General features: G+C 40.1%; 1 protein-coding gene across 6 annotated transcripts in view; it reads right to left on the bottom strand.

Annotated features, from left to right (window-relative positions):
- PPP1R13B (protein phosphatase 1 regulatory subunit 13B) overlaps positions 1–20,744 on the bottom strand; it is a 116,111-nt gene that overhangs the window by 37,122 nt on the left and 58,245 nt on the right. For 3 of the 6 annotated variants that reach the window (XM_039538513.1, XM_039538512.1, XM_039538511.1), the window contains exon 4: positions 17,526–17,593. In XM_039538513.1, coding sequence (XP_039394447.1) covers positions 17,526–17,593 — 68 coding nt within the window. Of the gene's footprint in view, positions 1–4,180; positions 4,305–12,003; positions 12,196–14,666; positions 14,682–17,525; positions 17,594–20,744 lie in introns of those variants that run through there. The other 3 variants (XM_039538516.1, XM_039538515.1, XM_039538518.1) reach the window with 3 other exon arrangements.

Raw genomic sequence — 20,744 nt, 5'->3', positions numbered from 1 at the left:
CCCAGTCAGTCTCTCTCTGTTTCTAGAGGGAGATGGGCCTGGCTGCCAGGAACTGAGATAAGGTACCTAGGGTGAAACAGGGCTGGGGAAGCTCCAGCCTAGAAAACCCCAGGCTGTGGCCTAGCATAGGGAAAAAGGTACTGGGGGGTTGCAGGGGGCAACCTAGGGGTAGGCCAAGGCAGCAGGTCCAAACCCCCTTTGCCGATGATGAGTGCTGTCTACTGCAGTCTGCCCCAGCGAATGGGGGCTAGATAGAGACTGGGCAGTAGCCACTACTGAGGCGAAGTGGGGATAGTAGGGTGGGGGTTCCCCTGGGAAGGGGCCTGGGGGGGGAGGGAAGGGGGGTCCTGGGAGGGGGGGGGGGGGGGGAAGAGGCCAGGAGGGAGCTGGGAAGAGCTAGCTCCAGGCGCTGGAAGCAGGAGCGAGGCGCGAGGTGACGGAGGGCGCCGTCAAGGCCCTTCAAGTTAAAAATGAGTAAGCAGCTGTTAAGTTGTGTATCTCCAATCCAACTGCTCAAAATGTACAAAAAAACTAAAAAAAAAAGTGTGAAAAAAAAAAAAAAAAATGTCAGTCAAAAAAAGAGATTTCACAAGGAAGGTCATTTCATTTTTTTTTTCAGTTCAATTTCCATTTTTTTTTCATAAAAATATAAACTAGAAAGAAGAATAGAGAAAAAAAAAAATAGGAAGAGATAGGAGAAAGGAAATATTTTCATATGAAAAATAAACAACAATAAACTGGCAAAAACATACAAGATATATATGTTAAACCCTTTTATACCAGTAAGTTTCTACAATCTTATAACCAGTAGTTCAAGGACACTATTTTCTGAAGATCCCAAGGACAGAAAAGGAGATCTCTTCCCTCTCAGAGTTTCTTCCCATTCCTCCAAGCCCCCCCAGGCACTGTCTCCCACCAATAGATGGCTGGTGCCCAGAGCTCCACATGTTCTCACCCCTATGTGCTGCCTTCCTCCTGCCCCCCTCTCCCTGCCCTCCCCCCTGCCCCTGCCCCCCTGCTGCCTGCCCCTCCATTCCCTTCCCCCCTCACTCCCTCCCTCCCCTGTGCTACACCCTGCTACCCCTCCAGGTCTCACCTCACTCCACCAGTCTCTCTCTCTGGGACTTGTCTGTCTTCTCTCTCTCTTCTTGTCCCCTCCCTTCTCCTCCATTGTCTTCTCCAACCACTGTCTCCCCATCCAATGAGGGGCACAGAAATTCAGGGCACCCCAGCCATGCTCAGGACCCCCAGCAATGCAACCTCCTTCCAGCACCATGAGTAGCCTCCCCTCCATTTGCTCCATCTCCTGCTAATAAGGGACTTTCTTCAACACATGCATAGGGAAACCCCTCCTACAGAGGTGGGGGTTCAGGGTGGGGGTCCCAACTGTCAACACTCAGTCAGTCTGCAGGAGCAGCCATGGGAGAGCATGGCCATCTTTCTTATGTCTCTTTCTTCTCTCTCTTGCTGCTCTGTTTGCTCTGACAGCAACCTCTCCTTCTCCCTCTCCCTCTTCATGAAAGAAGATCTGGCAACAAGAGATGAAGACCTGATGAAGACAGATGAATGGGAGAGGGGAGGCCATCAAAAAAAAAAAAAAAAAAAAAAATAAGGTTTGGACTGCTGAAACACAAACAAACAGGATAGGAGTCTGTCTGCTGTCTCTGCTGCTAACAGGCTACATTCCCCACACAACCAACCCCAAACCAGGGGACAGGAAAAAAAGCAAAGAGAGACCCACCATCAAAAATATTAGCTTTTTCAATTCCTTCCTGCCTGCTGCAAAAGCTAACCTACCCTGGGGCTGGGACTTACCTAACTGCTAACTGGCTATGGTGCCCAAGAGACCATAGCACAGTTGGGAATAGCCAGAGTGCAGCAAACTCTAGTCACCTTTCCTCAGCACACCCTTTTCTTAATGCCAGGGGCAGCAGGGAGAAGGATGTAAGAATTGGTTACGCTGGTTATTATATCCATTGAAATTTCCAAGTGGTTTCCGCTGTCTTTTTACCAGCTGAACAGCACAAAGGAAGCACCACACGGCAGAGAGTCTGCTCCAAATTACTTACTGGGGCCAGTTGGCCTTTTGAGGTAATGTTCGGCCCTCAGCCTGAAAAGCCTGGACACCACCGAGTTAAAGACTTGATAATCCCCTCCCCACACCCAAAGTCTAATTAAACAGTTTAATCTTTTGTGACTTCCCTTGCCTGTATTTCATATAGGAAGTTGACCTTGTTATGGTATGGTACATTTTGGAAGCGGTGTGAACAGACCTATTCTTAACATTACAAATGAGTATCTGGTTCTATTTTAACTAAAATAGAATGTTTGCTGATCTCTGTGCAGATGACATTATTTCCAGTTTAATGGCTTTATCCACAATTCTGCCTTGCATTTTTTAAATTAGGTCAGAAAATGCCAGCAGCAGAAATCCATTTAAAAATCCAATGATTAAAAATCCAGTGCCTTTTTTAGGCTCATGGAGATGAACAAGCTAATCAAACACATTTAAAACAAACAATTTCAGAAATTAAAAAATAAAGAATAACAAAGTTAACATAAGCTATCTGCAGACAATTATTAAGTACGATTGTGCAGTACAACCTTCAAGCTAACACAGATTTAATCTGGCAATTTTATTTAGACACCTACAATGGAAGAGCATTCAATATTTTTGTGCATTAAATAATACTCAATTACTTTAAAATGCAAAATATTATACCAGCTGTACTGCATCGCAATTTGCAGACGAATTTCACTTTTCCTGTATTTGTCAAAGTCTCGATAGCTCTTCCTAAAAAGGAGTATTCTGTTAGCAACCCCTACTTCATGCTGACACAATTGCATCAGTCTACAAATAAAGATTTTAGGCTACTTTAAGTCTCAAACTTCAGAGCCAATCACTTATTAGTGTTTTCTCCAATGTTCAAAACTTTCAAGTGTAATAACCGCTTATTTTTCTCTGGCAAAGCAGACCAGCAGCTATCCTGGTATTAGTTTCAGAAAACAAACTAATTAAACAAAAACAGGAAACTGACTCCAGGACTTGGTCCTGCCTCAGCTCAGGGGACTGGACTTCTTGAGGTCCCTACCAGCCCTACATTTCTATGATTCTATAACAATTTAAAAAGCTGCAAATGGATGTATTTACCTATTGTACAAATATATAGTGAGCACATGTTAATATGTATTGGATAAAATAGGACTGCTTATAAACGATTTCTACAGTATAAGGAAAAAAGTAAATGAATTCCAAAGAACCTTATAAAAGAACAGAAAAAACAATTTTTTTTTATTCAGCTACACATGCAAGTTGAAAATACCATAGTTTTTACTTGTAGCAGCAGAGACATATATATTTCCCCTTCTCATCCTCCTGACTAGAAACATATATCCATTAAAAATAATAATTAATAATAATAAAAGCTTTTCATGCATAAGCATGAGACCAGTTATGTATAAAACTTTAAACTTGTTTATGGTACCAATCTTTTACTCAGAGTAATTATGAGTAATAGCCATGTCTCATTTAGCTTTCAAAGTAAACATTGTGAGTTTCTTTAAAAATAAGCTTTTGGAACTTGATTTTCTGGGTATTAAAGAAGAAAAACATCTTATTTTGATATGCCAGTCCATTATAGTTAAAAAAGCATTTCATTACAGGTCTCTTAAATAATATGGTTAGTATCAAATGTGTTTATTTTTCCCCTAAGTAATGGTTTCAAATGCTTTGTATTACAGTGGTGATGTCATACTGTTTACATGATAATGATACAACAAAATATTTCCAAAAGCAAGTACAAATGCACTGAATAATAAGTAGCCTGTCTGTGAAAGCAATTTTATGATTAGTGTTTGACTTGTACTTCTCATAGATAGCTCCTCATGTTTCCTTTTAAATAATTTACTTGTTATGTTTTAAAATGACTACAGTTTTATAGCTTACAATTAGCAGCTTGTGTGTTATCTGTATGCCAAACAATAACCTGTTTTTCAGAACTGCATTTTCAATGCTAAAAACTATAGTTATTAAAACAAACTAGTTTGCATTCTGGTCATGTGACTTCAAAACCACAATAACTTAAATTCAAGTGAAAAAGTAATACAGTACTTTAACTGCTTGCAAAAGAAAATATTATTTAAGTGTAAAACTAACAATTTTTGTAAAGTAATTTATTACCTGCTGGATACTTTCCCATGTAATTGTAAAAGAGCACATCTTTATTTTGCTGCATTGCCCATCAGCTGTAAACTCTTGCGTTCCTTCAACATGCTTCAACTCCATTTTTTCTGTTATTCTCTACCTACAGCAACCATGTTAATTGTTTAAGCCAAGTTAGCAAATGACCACAGAAATCCTACAAGATGAGCTCTTTCTCATGCCTTCATGGCTAGGTATAATCAATAACAAGTAAGGTTTTGTATCTTTTTCTACACTAAACAGAGGGACTTTTCCCCCTATCCTTTATCAATATGGAAAGCTGTCTCTCTGCATTCATCAGCAATCAGTGAACGGAAAAGGCTAGTGGATTTTGCCAGCAGTGAAAGACCTAATCATGGCAAGATCAAGCCAGCTGTCAACTGTAATCAGCTTGATGTATTGCACTTTTCCATAGCCAATGGAAAATGTTGAGCAATACTCTTTTCTTTCACAGTTAGTTATAGGGTTAAACTGAAAATACTCAAATGCAGACAATTTTGATTTTAAGAGACAACAGAATGTTTTTCTTTTTTAGTGTTGTAATATTTACAAATCAGTGCAAAAGTCTGGGTATCACAGGTTGTGAAAAGTCATTATCCCGCTGCCCCCTGCATCCCCGCAATATTTGTTGTTTAGAGTAACAGAGGATCATGTTGATTGAGGTGTAGTGAAATCTGTATCTTTATTGTGAGAAATTTATTGTACAAGGCACAAAGTAAACATCTCATGCAAAATGAACATGGTACAACTTTGTGGAAGTTGTCAATTCTACGCTTAGGGATTTTCTCCTCCAAACTTTTGTTTGTTCTTAAAACATGCACAAGATGAATGAATGAAACAGTCAGCAACACAGCATTCATACAATAATACAGGCCAAGAAGTTGCATCATACAAAAGACTCTATCAAGCCAAATCTAAACCCAAATGTTTTCAATTATTTAAATCAACTCAAGTACTTCCAATCCCTATGTAAACCCAAAACAAAATACTGAATCTCATTACGCATTGCTCATTCCCCAATTCTGTCCTTCAGCACAGCACACTTCTAACAATAGAGAAGATGAAAATATGAAAGGCTGTTAATGTTTTAAACCCCCCCCCCCCCACACACACACACACCTTCCATTCTTTCAGGAAGGGAATTCAGGCATGAACCCGATTAGGCTTACACAAGAAAGAGGTCCAGCAAAATTGATCTCCACAGGATATGGAAAAATCATGTATCCAATGCAACCACAATAAAATATATTTTCTGGCTGCATAGAGTCAGACTTATTTTTAGGCAAAAAAGACCATCTGGGAGCTACAGCAAGATCTCCCATTGATACCATGTGAAGATGGATAAAAAAAATTAGGTTTAAGTCCCTTTCTCCTAAATTAGCCAAAAATAGACTTCATCCTACTGCTACTTGATATTAGGAAGATGGTTTGTGGAATAGAGATGGCAACAATTGGAACAGGAGGAGGCTGCATAGGCAGCAAAATGGAGGTTCTGCTGGTTGGAATAAAGTGCCTCCTAGAGTGTTGGGGGCAGGGGGAGAGATGCACTATACACAGGTTGAATGGACAGGGAAATAAAATGCATATGAGACAGTAAGTGTGTAATGGGCATGTCAGTGAAAGGAGCTGAGGAGGCCACTGTATATAAATTATGGGCCAAGGGAAAGATGAAAGGAGACACCAGTCAACAGATGGGAGGATGATTTTGGATGATGTCTTGGAAAGGAAGATTTTGCCGCTGATAACAGCCAGAGCCAAAGGATTATGTTGCTGACTGGAGCACTGCAGTTCTTTGATCTGGGGAAGAAACTGGTACATAGTTGTAAGGGAATGCTGGAAAATGGTATTAAAGCAATATGATAACTCAGAAGCACTATGCCCCAACAAGGTCTTGATCACCAGGCATGGCATGTCTATAATAATGAGCTCACCTGGCAAATCCCTCTGCTCATTACAAAGTGGGACTAATTTGAGTTGCAAATATGCTTTAAAAACAAGGAATGTATAGCTTATAAATTTCCAGGACCAATGGTCCTAAACATGGATTCATTCGGTGGCTTAAAAAGAGCTCTGGAACTGAAGCAGCCTAGCAGGAGGCAGCACCAATAACCCAGTTTGTTCTCCTAAAACCAAAAGATCTCAAAAGGCATATGAAGAATCAGAATGGGCTCAAAGGTTTCTGGAACAGAAGGCTGTACAACTGAGATTCTTGGTTCTGAACTGACTCCTACTCTGATGGCAATGATGATTTTTTATCTTCCTCTTCTCAGGGCCTAGACCTGAGGAAGGGTCCTTCTGATATGAATGCTTCCATGTCCCCTTTTTGCAGAAAGAAGAGAAGCCTCAACATATTGCCCAGACTGGACATCAATGGGACACCAGAACGAGGTGTCAGCTGGTCATCAGTTCTCACCACTAACTTTATCAGAAGTGAGGCTGGAATTTTGGAAATGGCTTGGAGAAGTTTTTCAACTGTGACTGAAAGAAGAGACCACCTCAGGATCCCAACTATAGTTGAGCTCTTGGAGTCCAGCACCAAGACAGCTGACTTTATACTATGATCTCCATATTCAGAGACCTAACTGGCACTAGGATTACCTCTGCACTTTGGAGAGGACTGCTGACCTGTCTGCACCATGAGCAATTGACTCATGCTCCTGTGCAGAAGAGATGGAATTCAAAGTAATTCCAAGCATCAGTGCAATGACCTGTGCCACAAAGGGCTCTAGCAGATTCCCCTTTCTCAGATATGAGGATTTTGTAGCTGAAGAGAACCTCTTGTGGACCTGTAAAGAACCAGGGCTAGTTTATTTCTGTTTCAAGGCCTGAGCCTAAAGTGCTTCCTGAATCTTTCCAAAAAAAGCTAAAAAAGAGTCTTCCAAGTTTGTTACCCTGAATTAAGAAACTACCCTTCATGAAAATCTCGAAGAGATCTGGGAGTTCTAGACGGGCAAAAATTCAAAAACCATTTTGGATGCACCACAGTTGGTTTTCGCACTGTAAGCTTGTAGCTTCCTAATTCTTATTTTTTCCTCAGGTTCTAATAGTTTGGTTAGTTTTTATGTTTTGTGAAGTATAGGGCATTTAGACCCAGGAAACTTAGGAGGCAGCCACTAAAAAAGAGGAAGTGGGTCCTGGGGTTGCAGTTTGTGATCTGAGGAGAACCCAGCCTGCTAACTTGGTGCAAAGCCCAGGAGGAGAGCCTTGAAGTGTAGGAGAAACAAGACTCCTAGATCTCTCAGCCAGTGGGAAGGGATCCTGGGAAATTAAGTCTGAATCGTTCAGATTTGTGGGCCATTCTGTGAAAGGGGGCAGTATAAAAAAACAACCTCTTTGCATTAGAAAAGAGACACTAAGATGAAGTGCTGTCAGTCTCCACCAGAAAACAGGAAGAACTCAATTTTGATGTCCAGATTTGTGCATAGAATCTGGAAATCCCACAGTATTTTAAGTTTTAATTTCTTTATATGAAATTTTTATATGAGCTTGTTTGTTTGGATTTTGGACATTCCAGACTGACATTCCAGACTCTCCCCAGAAGTCTGGTGGCAGAATACAAAACCCTGGGGACAGCTTTGGTTTTGTAGAAGCAGCAAAGAATCCTGTGGCACCTTATAGACTAACAGACGTTTTGCAGCATGAGCTTTCGTGGGTGAATACCCACTTCTTCGGATGCAAGAAGTACTTGCATCCGAAGAAGTGGGTATTCACCCACGAAAGCTCATGCTGCAAAACGTCTGTTAGTCTATAAGGTGCCACAGGATTCTTTGCTGCTTCTACAGAACCAGACTAACACGGCTACCCCTCTGAGCTTTTGTTTTGTTTGTTTTTAAAACAGGACTCCAGAAGTGTGACCTTCTTAGAAGGCCAGCCTGTTATAACAGATACCACCTCTAACACTGCATGTGGGACTAAGAGTTTAACAATAGAAATATTTAATGTTGCATGTTTACATTAATTAAAGTTTATCGTAGTTCTGATTTGAAGAACTGGGTCTCTTCCTAGACCAAGCTCTTTGCTCTTCAACTTTTCCCCTCCCTCCTAAATTGTTTTACTGCATACAGAAAGTACTACACCGACTTTCCATACCAGTTATTGTAGTCGCAAAGGCCCAGGCTTCTAAGAGAAAAAAGGACAGAGAGAAAAGGATTGTGTAAATGGTTTCTGAAATATAGACTACTTAAGCTTTGAATCCCCAGCCTTATAAAAACCAACATACGGTGGAGGGAGCTCAAGGAAGGAGGCAGAGAGGCACAAGCGGCGGGGCCTCGGCACAAGCCAGGGCGGGACCTCAGGGAGAAAAGGCAGAGGGGGGTCAGGAAGAGGAGCAGAGCGGGCAGGGCCATGGTGGAAGAGGATGACCGGGAGCAGGGCTACAGCCCAAACACCCTTTTGGCAGCAGCACTCCAAAGGCGGCAGGCCAGTGCATCTCCATGGGGAGGTGTTTGGGGAGACTTAGCCTCCTCTGACCTCTTATATCGGCCACCCATGATAAGGCAGGTTTTCTAACCCTTTAATCATTCTTGTGGTTCTTCTCTGAACCTTCTCCAATTTATCAACATCCTTTTTTAACTGTGGACATCAGAACTGGAGACAGTACTCTAGCAACAGTCGCATCAGTGCCAAATACAGAAATAAAATAATCTCTCTACTTCTACTCCTACTCAAGATTTATCTCTTTGGGCATCCAAGGATTTCATTTGCCCTTTTTGCCACAGCATTGCACTGGGAGCTCATGTTCAGCTGATTATCCACTCTTCCTAGGATAGTGTCCCCCATCCTATAAGTATGGCCTACGTTCTTTGTTCCTAGATGTATACATTTACATTTAGCTGTATTAGAAAGCTTGTTTACTTGCGTTCAGTTTACCAAGTGAACTAGTTCACTCTGAGGTCGGTGAAACGTGTTCCAAAATGCCCAGTGTGGTCAGGAATAAGGAAATGGAGCATGATTCCACAGGTGCTCCTGCCAAGATGGGCTGGGAGAGTGATGACTGGCTCCCAGAGTCTGCTCTTCAGGATACTTGTAGGGACAGAAGTGGGAAAGGGAATGTAGTTGAATCCTAGTGACGATATCCAATTCAGAAGACATGTCATCCCCTGTGTCCAACGGAGAAGCTAGGGCGTGGCAGTACTGGCAGTCAAGTTGGCTACCTGGCCAGGAACATTTCCAATGCCTACTAGTACAGATAGATTACCTGTGCTCCTTCTCCAGCCCACTCTTGCTTCCTGCTCTACCCCATGACTGTTTCCATGCTAGCCAGCCCCTGCATCTGCTCCTGCCTTAGCCAGCCACCCAGCGAATCTGGAAGGAGGAAAGACCTCTGGCAGGGCTTGAAGACTGGGTTTCAGGCATAACCTGCAGTTTTGGGCATAACATACAGGGAGAAAAGACCACAAGTGAGGGAAGGCTGAGGGCAGCAGCCCTAGCCATGGCCAGCAAAGGTTGGTGGGGAGGAGAGGGGGGCACAACGGCACAAAACTTGTGCCGAAAGGAAGAAATAAGAAAGGAAATAAAATAAATAAGACCAAAAAAAATGCACAGAGCAAAGGTATGCTAATGGACACCACAGTGTTCTGTACAGCTCCAGAAGACTGAGAAGGAACTGGAGCAGCAGTGCGTATGCCCCTCCCTACATACCCAGTGTGTGGAGCACAAGGATGTATAAGAAGCATGCAGGGAACCCATGGACAATGCTGATGAAACTCTCCAATTGAAGGCACATGGGCACAGGCATACCAAACATAGAGCACTCATAAGGACATATATTTGAAGATCTAAAATTTCACAAGTCTCATAATAGGCATTGACAGAAGCTCATTTCTACTACAATCAGAATGGAACCTTATACATAAACAGTTCTCCAGACTGATTACACCGCTAGCCTATGCTCAGTAAACAGTTACACAATTTTTCAAATTAGGTTTACAAAAAATCCTGATAAATGAGGAGAAAAAAGTATGTGTGGGTGGGAAGTAACACATATAGTGAACTATTATTTGGATTACTACTATCTATATTTAGATTTAATTCCTATTTAAGATCTAAGATATCTTCTGGAAAGCTGTAGCTCAAGGAAATGCATTCTTTTATTTTTTTTATGCTAGAAATAGTAACTATTTTTTCTCCCTCCCACACCTACACTAGTTTTAGAATCAGTCTGAAAAGATTACATATTTTTTCAGACAGTAACTTCATTTGTTTATGCTATCATTTTAAGCAGGGACATTTCAACAAAATTATAGGTTACAGACAGATTGTTTTCAGGATTATGTCGCTTCTAGTATTTTTGTTTTTAAATCCTGCTGCATATGAAGTCCTATCCTTAGGTTTAAAATCACTTGATATATTTGCATGCATTAATGTAAAGCTATACAGCTGTACATATATTTAAAGATTTACATACTATTATGCTAAATCAATCTAAATTTCATTGTCATTTAAGAAGCCACAACAGAGCGTATCTCTTACAATAAGTTAAAGTGGCTCAGCAAACAACTTTTTTTTTTTTAAATGATAAAATATTGGCCATTACAGCAGCAAAAAGCACCCTGGTAGACCAGGGTAGACTTCTAAATTGTCTCACTTTCTGTCCGTAAGCTCTCTCAGTTCCCAGAGTTTTCAGCATTCATGCATGGCCCTGGTCTCTGGTGTATTAGAGACTTGAGGGCTAAGTTTAATGCAGCTAATGCTGCTGCTGCTTCTTTAGAGCGGCAACCCTTTCACTCCCCTCACTACCAACAGAAGGATGAATAGGAAATTCCATGAGGAGAGATGATCTAGGAGATCTAGATTTAGTTCTAATGTTCCCCTCTGTCAAATCAAATACTAAGAATAGCTGCTTCTGTGCCTACATAAACTTAGAAGGGAAAAACTATTTTCCTATCTGAAAACTGATGAGCTCTCCCAGTCTGATGCTACTGGGTTGCTTATTCCATCCTCCTCACACTAAAGTATTTGAACCAACCTGATTGTCAGGATGTTGGTACAACCTACAATAACACATTCACCAGACAGCAGTCAAAATTCAAAAACAAACTGTCGTTATCTACCTACTGAAAGATACTATCAATTCCCATTTGTATCTCCTGGTTGAGGTTTCCAGACTAGGGAAGCTTAAAGGAATCTAACTTCCAGTTGGTAGGAAAACAGAGTTTCCTGTTTTGCTTGAGATTCTCCTAGACTGAAACTAATGTGATTTGCCTAGAAGGACTCCAAAACCCTTAGGGAAAGTAAGATCAGGCTCAAGTTCTGTCCCACGCTGCCCGGTAGCAGAAGAAGTTCTTCCCAGTATACATCCGAGAGAAAGCTTATTGAGCTTGTCTCCCTTCTCCAAACTAGGAGAGAGTTCTAGCATTAACAACAACAAAATAAACTGTAGCGAGACCTACTCTATAATCTATATGCTGCCTTCCTTTCCTCTTCTTAGAGAAAGCTGTCATGTCAAACAATTCTGAGTTAGGTTGAAGAGTGGGGATTTTTTTTTTTAAATGGGTGCCACTTAACAAATAGACTGTCTCAGGTGCCACTTCCAGTCCTACTCATGTTATCACAACATCCCTGTACAACTGCAGTAATTGCCTACATGAAAAAAAGTATTTTTAAACTGTATTTAACCTTATCAACATTTTGTCCTTTTTGATATGTTAATCACATTAGCCTACTTCTATTCTGTATTTCTTCTACCTTCTCCTCTCCCCCCGCCCCGGCTTCCCTCCACCATGTTCTTTTGTGCTTGGCCCCTTTCTCCTCTCACCATGTACCTCCAACTTGCATTTGGCTCTCTTCTCACTTGAACATACCTGGACACCTGGTCCTCTTCTTTCTGCTCCCCTCAAACAACTTCCCAGCTACCTTTCCTCCTGGCAGACAGAAACTCCAGTCCCGCTGGTGGCTCATTTCCTCTCCTGTGTTACCAGTGGCCCCTAGTGGATTCAGCTATTATTGCTCTTCCTCCGTTTCCAGACAATTTGGAATGAAGAGCTTAGATACCTGTAGAAGAAGCTGGCACCATACGAGCAATCAGCTCTCCACAGACCATTGTTTTGAAACCACTAATATAAAGCAACAGTGGAAAACACTAATATAAAGCAAGTGGACTACTAGGATATCAAAATCTTGACAAAACTGGCTCAAGTATATGAGTGAAGGGGAAAGAAGCTGCTACTCATTAGTGTGAATGTTATTCCGCAGTAGAATAAGGATTACTCCCTTCTGCTCTAAAATATTGGTTTTCAAACTTTCCTACCTGTAAGTCTCCCTTGAGCCAAGAAAAATCAAGGCTGTCCTGGTACCACGTCAAATACTCATCCCTGTTCCAGAAGCTAGATCCATCATGAGTAGGGCCCTAGCAAATTCACAGTCCATTTTGGTCAATTTCATGGTCATAGGATTTAAAATCATAAATTTCATTATTTCAGCTATTTAAATGTGAAATTTCACAGTGTTGTAATTGTGAGGATCCTGACCCAAAAATAAGTTGGGGGGGGGGGTTGCACGGTTATTGTGGGGTGGGTTGCAGCACTTCTACCCTTACTGCTGCTGGCAGTGGCACTGCCTTCAGAACTGGGCAGCTGGAGAGTGGTGGCTGCAGCCTGGGAGCCCAGCGCTGAAGGCAGAGCCACCACCAGCAGCAGCACAGAAAGACAGCATGGTATGGTATTGCCACCCTAACTTCTGTGCTGCTACTGGTGGGGCACTGCCTTCAGAGCTGGGCACCTGGCCGACAGTCACCACTCTCTGGCTGCCCAGCTCTGAAGGCACCACAGAAGTAAGGTTGGCAATCCTGCAACTCCCTTTTCCGTCAGGACCCCCAATTTGAGAAACACTGGTCTCCTCATGAAATCTGTATGTTATAGGGTAAAAGCACAAAAACTACCAGATTTCATGGGAGGAGACCAGATATCACGGTCCGTGGTGCATTTTTCATGGCCGTGAATTTGGTAGGGCCCTGATGAGAGTGGCCCCCCTCAAAAATTTAGGAAGTGAGATTTTGAAAGACAAGATTATCTCCCAGCCAAGCCAGCTATAAAGTAGCATTCTGTTCATAACACGACTTAAGTCCTATGAGAGCCATATACCTTCTCAAATGGCAAATTTGGAAAAACTCATTATTACACTAATTAGGACTTTTTGGCTCTGCTTTGTCTTCGTCATGTTCTCAAGATAGCTATTTCATACAATTTAACCTTTTGAAGGACAACCTTGATTTGAAAAAACAACGAGTCTGGTGGCATCTTAATGACTAACAGATTTATTTGGGCATAAGCTTTCATGGGTAAAAAACACACTTCTTCAGATGCATGGAGTGAAAATTACAGATGCAGGCATTATGACATAATGACACATGAAGAGAAGGGAGTTACCTCACAAGTGGAGAACCAGTGCTGACAGGGCCAATTTGATCGGGGTAGATGTAGTCCACTCCCAACAGTTTTCACTCCATGCATCTGAAGAAATGGTTTTAAACCCACGAAAGCTTATGCCCAAATAAATCTGTTAGTCTTTAAGGTGCCACCGGACTCCTTGTTGTTTTTGTGGATACAGACTAACACGGCTATTCCCTGATACTTGAAACCTTGATTTGTTCCATCTTCTCATAACAATGGCCACATCAACAAACTAAAACAACAGAAACAGCAGTGTTTTCCAGTGTTGTTCATAATATTGGCAATAAGGCAAAAAGTCTTATCATATAATTAAAAATATTAATCTTCAGTTCAATTCAGGAATACAATTTTCCACTGGGGAAACTGGAAATTTGGTATTTTACAGAGGAAAGAAAAACTGATCTTGCGAAGCTACCCTCTTCTCCAAGCTCCAGGCAACGGGAATAAATCTAGATGTATGAATCTCTTCTCCATAGGGATGGGGAGAAATCATGTCATGAGAACAGTGCAATTCCCTCCTCCAAGGAGGAAAAGTTGGTAAGATTGGAAACAAAAGCCAGGCCATGACAACCTCTATTCAGTCTCTGGTACCTAAGAAGAACCTGGCAACAAATGCTACCTCACACAGACCTTGTTTCATTCTTATGGATGATAAATATTGCTTTTATAGCAATGTATGTTTAACCTTTTGAGGAGACTTGCTCTATCATTAATATTAAAGTCTCTCTTTTGAAAATAATCTGATAAAAATCAAACAGTAGTTTTCCTCCTGACTTTAAAATCACCACTACTGATGATCAAAAGTAGTGATCATGCAAACACAGAGAGCTTCCCAGAACAGAAAAGCAATTGCACACATGACCAATACCATAAAATTACTTAAGCTGAATTCTAATAAAATAGATTTACTACTGTGATTTCATCCAGCAGTATTGATTTAAACACCAAGACAAATATTTTTATCCTACTACACAGCTTTCTATGCATCAGTCACACTTTCAGCTTTCTCCAGTTAATTATATTTGTCAAAATCAATATTTCAATGTTAACACAATAAGAGTACAGTAAAAGTATACCTGATTATAGAAAATTTGCTAAGTTTTGTAAGCTTCTTCAGTGTTCCATTGTATTGTATTTATTCTAGAGCAGTACAATATTCAGCATTCCAATAACAATGAATAAGCCTAATGCATTACGTAAGAATAAGCCTATTAAATTCTTGAGCCTGAAACCACGTCTTTCCCTCCTCCTCCTCCAGTTTGAAACTTGTCACAAACAGAATATTAGTTTTCTATGCTTCTCAGAACTTGCATTATTCCTATCATTAGCATGTGTATTTTTATATATACCACAAGAACTTAAATCAGTTTAACCCCTTAATGTCAATGGGATTTAGTGCTTATAGATGGGAAATCTTGAATTCAAACACAAATTGCCATGTTTCAGATGAGTTTAAACAGCTCATTATAAATTCTTCCTTTGTGGCTAAAAGCAGGAGTTTGATTAAATAATAATAATAATAATAATAAATAAATAAATGCTGACCTGAAAATCTTTTTACAAAAACTTAAATCAATCATTTATCATGTTATGAACCTGAGTCATAAATGTAAAATTAACATCTGCATGCTAAATTGGACACAAAGCCATACTTTCATCAACTTTAACACTGTCAAGAGGTGGTGATTAAAGGGAAAATTATGTGTGTGACTCTCTGCTTCCAGAGGCATAGGAGGTCCCAGATGAAGTGGAACTAGTGTGGTGTTCCTGCATACGGAGGGCAGGATTTGGGGAGCTATACAGGAGCTATGCATCCCTTGCACACCTTGGGGCTGTTTCCTCTGTGTGCTGTCACCAAAGAGGTTGAAGCAGGGTAGATGGAGTGGCATAGCAAAGGCTCTGTCAGCCAGAGCCTCCAAAAGAACACCGGGGGTTAGGGCGGGGGGAGGAAATGGTAGCCCCATGATCAATAGCTGTTTGGTGGCTGGAGGAAAATTTTCTTCCACTGTGTTTCTGTGGAGAACATCAATGCACAAAACAGCTGCTAAAATCATAAGACCTACTGTGTGCCTGAATAATAACAAAAAAATGAATGGAGGCCTTTTTGGCCATCTTTAAAAGTGCACATACATCTTAGGTGCCTATAGCTGGATTTTATTCATTTTTGTGTCTTCAGTACAATGGTGAAGAAGGTACAATTGCAGGACCAGCTATATCTATACTACCAAAATGAATATAATGGGATGGCATAGGTAAAATGAGGGCAGAACATGCCCTGAAGAATTTTCTTTGCTGTAGAAGATACATAAGAAGGCAAGAAGCTAGCAAAGTCACACCCTTACAAATTAATAGTAAGAATTTTTACTATAAGATGATGGGTAATCAGTCAGAAATGACAAGGGGTAGAAAGACCTCAGCCTATTAGTCAATTCCAGGATGACAGTAAGGCATCAATGTAAGGTGAGGTATTTCCAGTAAAGACAGGGAAGTATTAATGCCATCATATAAGGCATTATTAACATCTGTTATATTGTGTACAATTACAGTCATTCATGTTCAAGAAAGATTAATTCTAACTGGAACAGGTGCAGAGATGGGCTAATAGAAGAATTAGGGAATGGATGGCCTGTTATCAGACGAGACTAAAAGAGCTTGGCTTGTTTAGTCCACCAAAACAAAGGCTGAGAGTATCTGACTGCTCTATACACACACACACGCTATTTAAGCTAAAGGACAATGTTGGCACAAAAACATATGGGCATAAACTGGCTATGAATAAATTTAGTCTGGAAATTAGAAGAATGTTTCTAACCATCAGCGGAGTGAGGTTCTGGACCAACCTTCCAAATGCAGTAATGGAGGCAAACAACCTAACTAATTTTGATGGAGCTTGATAAATGTATTAATGGGATTATATGACATCGGTTGCCTGTGGCAATATAGGACTGGACTTGACGATCCAGAAGGTTCCTTCCAGTCCTATGTACCAGTGATTTCAGGTCCCAGGTTTGAGTTTTTTAGGGCTGGTGGTTAGAAAAGCCTTATTTTTACTTGTAAATAGGAAGCTTATATGTGGAAATAACTGAAACAACAAACAGAGACAGGTTTCAGAGTGGTAGCCGTGTTAGTCTGTATCAGCAAAAACAAACAATTAGGAGTCCTTGTGGCGTCTTAGAGACTAATACATTTATTTGGGCATAAGCTTTTGTGGGCTAGAACCCACTTCATCAGATGCATGGAGTGGAAAATACAGGAGCAGGGAATCTCCACAATGCTATTTATGTGTGTGAGAACTTTCAAAGTAGAAATGTACTTTGAAGTTTTACTAAGTTAAACACAGGCATAAAACAAAAACAAACAAAAAACCAATCCACTGTTACAAGGCATAAAACAATAAATAGAAGTGGCTGTGAAATACGGCATGTCAACACTCTCAACTAGCAGGGAAACTCAACCTACTTCACCACAGTCTAAAAAGACACCTAATCCATTGATATATGCTTCAGTTTCGACAGGTCTCTACATGATTGCTAAATCAGGAACCAGCAGTAGAGAGGAAGTTCATGTAAGAACAGATGTTTGACTAGGTGGTGCTGAGGGACACCACTGTCTCACAGTAATCTGGGTGGTTCTTTATCAAACACGCAGGGGAGGAGAGGCAGGAAACCAGAAGGACACAGTCAGCAGTTGGCAGGACATTAGGCTGCTTTTGTGAGATTGGGGAGAAGATTAAATTTTCTGGAGGACAAGCTATTCTCTCTATTCTAAGAGTTAAACTGAACACTCCTATTCCCTTTCAAAATACAATATTGAATCTTAAGCTTCAGTATCTTTCTTCTAGTTCTCAGCTATAAGAGATTAATTTAACAGATGTTAAATTTTCAAATAATGGCAATTTGCAAATAAACACACTGCATTTATAATTTGTTACATACCCCATTCTCTGTACGTTTCTCCACAGGTATATTTATTCCATTTCTCTGATTTTGGGTCTGACGCCCACCTAGAAATAAAGTATCAATCTTATTAGCAAGGGGAGGTTTTTTGGTTAGTTTTTAATTCAGAAGGTTTTCACTGTAAAACTACAACTATATCTGCACAAATTACAATCACTCTTTAACAAATCAGCTTTTTGTAAGTTTAATTTCTTTCCTTACAAACTACAATAACTACATTATAGTTGTCATTTGGTAAAAAAAATTCAAAAGCAATTAAAAATTTGATATATTAAGGGTTTTTCTTCTTTTGGGAGGCGAGGGAGCAGGTGTTTTTGTTTTTAATACAATGGGTAATCAAGTTTACTTGAAGCTCAGCCAAACAGCACTGAGCTTTTTTCACACCAATACTCAAGTGATTTGTAAAATTAAGAGTTACTTAAAATATTCTTTCTAATCCTCTACAAACCATCCCATATGTATCACTATTTATTACAGTATCAAGTTTTTTTTTATTTTTATTTTTTTTTTACAATAAGATTCCAATGCCTTTAAAAAGAGGCTACACATTTCTCAACAGAAGTTCAGCACTTCAGGAACTATTTGACAAGACAGGTTTATCAAAAGAATAGATTGACTGCTTTAGTTGTTGCCAATATTCATTTTAACACAGAACTATTCCTCTTGGTTGTGAGCACATAAAGTTTCCTTTTACCTGTAATGTCAGTTCTGCCAATTCCTACTATATGAATCCAAACCTTTGGCATTAGGTTACTCTTTGTAGGTGGCAGAGTCAACAAAGTAGAAAATGTTGACTTCATGGCCTGACTGTATTAAGATCTGTATTTTTCTGCCTCAAACAAGTTTTGTTGCCACAAACATCCAAGAAATAGTGTTACAGTACTTAAGTCAGTGAACTGAGCATCATGTTGTCACAGTTTGACTGCTAAAGAAAGCCTCATATTTCTGTGCCCACATGAAACAGACGTTTTGGCTGAATACATTGCAAGTGTATATATTAGAGGCCGTTTCCCAGATGCCTTGCAAAGTTCCTTAATATAAAGCTTGATTAATCTTACCATGATTGATTTAGAATCCCTGCATGCCTGATTTAGAAAGGACAAGCATGTTTTCCATGTACGCAAAACTCCAGGCCATGTTTAAAACATATTTAATACATATACATTTATATTGCACTTTAAATCAAGGAGGATGGTTAAGCGCTTTACAGTGTATAGAAATCAGTATGTATTGACATCCCTTCATGCACTACTGGACTTCATCTACTGTCAAAAATCAACGAGCCTTTCTGCACCACTATATTCTACAGCTTTCAAGAGAGGTAGTAGGGAATCCCTTATCCCACTGAAACTATAGAAATAATTTTGGTGGACAGGGTAACTATGTCTGTCGGAATTTGATTATGGCATCAATAGAAATTAAATCCATGTTTCTATTCTATGACCACAAATGGTCAGTATCTCAATTTTAAGTCTGATCACGACTGAAATATATGTAGAGCAATATCCCTTAGTACATATGGTAAAAGTTAATGTAGGGACTAAACCTGGGCCACTTTTAGTAATCTAAACCAACATCTATGCTTCAAGTTCCTTCCCACTGTTGTAAAACTAATGAGCCAAAAAATACTACTTTTAGAAAACTTTACATATGGAACAACCAAAAAAGGTTCAAAGGGAGAATTAGTTAAAGCAATCAAGACTAAGCTGAGACGTAAGAAAAAGTCACTTGTTAGAGATGGTCAAATTAATTTAATTGAGTCAAAACAGCCTGAGCATACGAGTAGGCATCTCAATTGGTGATTCCTTCATAGCCTTCAGACAGATTAATTGACCATGACACAGTGAGTACATATACAAGTACAATCTCAAAGTTTTCTTGTAAATTAACTATGAACTATCTCTGTTTGATCAGAGAAAATAGATTCTATTACCTACACCAATCCCTTAAGGCTCTTCTGATTTAAATACTACACTCCTCGATAGAAAGCTTCTTTCTAAAAGTCAAGTAGACGATAGGGTTTTCTTGATAGAAATTGCTATTCCATTTTGTTTTAAATATAGCTACATGAAGTAGTAGAGGAGTCTGTCAGGATATTTTGCAAAATAGATTTTAATCTCTCTCTCTCGGATCAGAGTCATTTGCTTGGAGGAGCACAGGGCCCTCTTTCAGGAAAGTAAAACAAGGGACGTTGCCTTTAATATAAAACTGTGTTAAGCCTTGCATACCCATCAACATTTCTGGATCAGTATCAAAAGGAACAAAAAACTGCTTTATGAAATAAAGCAAATCATATTTTTCTGTTAAGCTGTTCTCATAAGAGGCAAGTGTAATTGTTTCTCACTTCTCCTCTGTCTTTTAATATGTGGTACTTGTGCTCTGTTGTAATGACAGAAAAGGCATTCAGCATTCTAATTACTTCTGGAGTGAAACATTTGAAACTCATTTATGTCATTTCCGGCACCAAAGCATGCAAGTCACAGGGAGGTGGATTAGTGTCCATAACTATTCTAATCAGATTTTCTGCCAAAAGAGTGAAAAAAAATAAGATAAATATATTTATAATAATAATAAAATAATAATAATAAGTATTAGAACAAGCAAAAGTGAAATGCCTAGGAATCCCCTTTATCAGTTTTAATGGAGACAAATGTGATTTCAGCAGCTAACCTGTAACCGTACAGTAAAAAGAGAGAACAAGAAAGTGAGAAATTTGTGCAAGATACAATTATGTAGAAAAGGCAGGAGATCAGAAGTTAATTTGTCTCAAGGATTATTGGAAGAAGTGTACTTCTCCAGCTAGGCTGCTACTGTACAAGTGTGAATGGAAGTGAAGCAAAACAAAGAGCCTAAGCAGAGGCAGCTGGTCACCAGGAGCCGGTACACCTGAGCCTGATCAATAATTCCACAGCTATCAGCCACACTACTATAGTGTGTAGCTGATATTGCAAGTTGCAGTGCTGCCTGTTGCCACTAATAGACACCTGTTCCGCTCTTGGAAGCTCCAGCAGCCATTGGTGCCGCACCCGCTGGCTTGAAGTGGTTTGCATAATATACAGGGTTTACAGTTTGGTTCAATGGCACCCACACTGTACAAACTGTTCCAGCACCCCTCCAGTGGCTACAGGGTATCTGGCTATCACCAGGAAACTCCTGAAGGGAATAGTTCAGAGAGGGACATTTATGACTGTGGAAAGA

The sequence above is a fragment of the Mauremys reevesii genome, linkage group 4 (assembly GCF_016161935.1).
Source record: "Mauremys reevesii isolate NIE-2019 linkage group 4, ASM1616193v1, whole genome shotgun sequence".
In the NCBI taxonomy this organism is placed as follows: Eukaryota; Metazoa; Chordata; order Testudines; family Geoemydidae; genus Mauremys; species Mauremys reevesii.
Note: the sequence above shows the minus strand (reverse complement) of the source record. Positions and strands in the feature narration are given on the sequence as shown.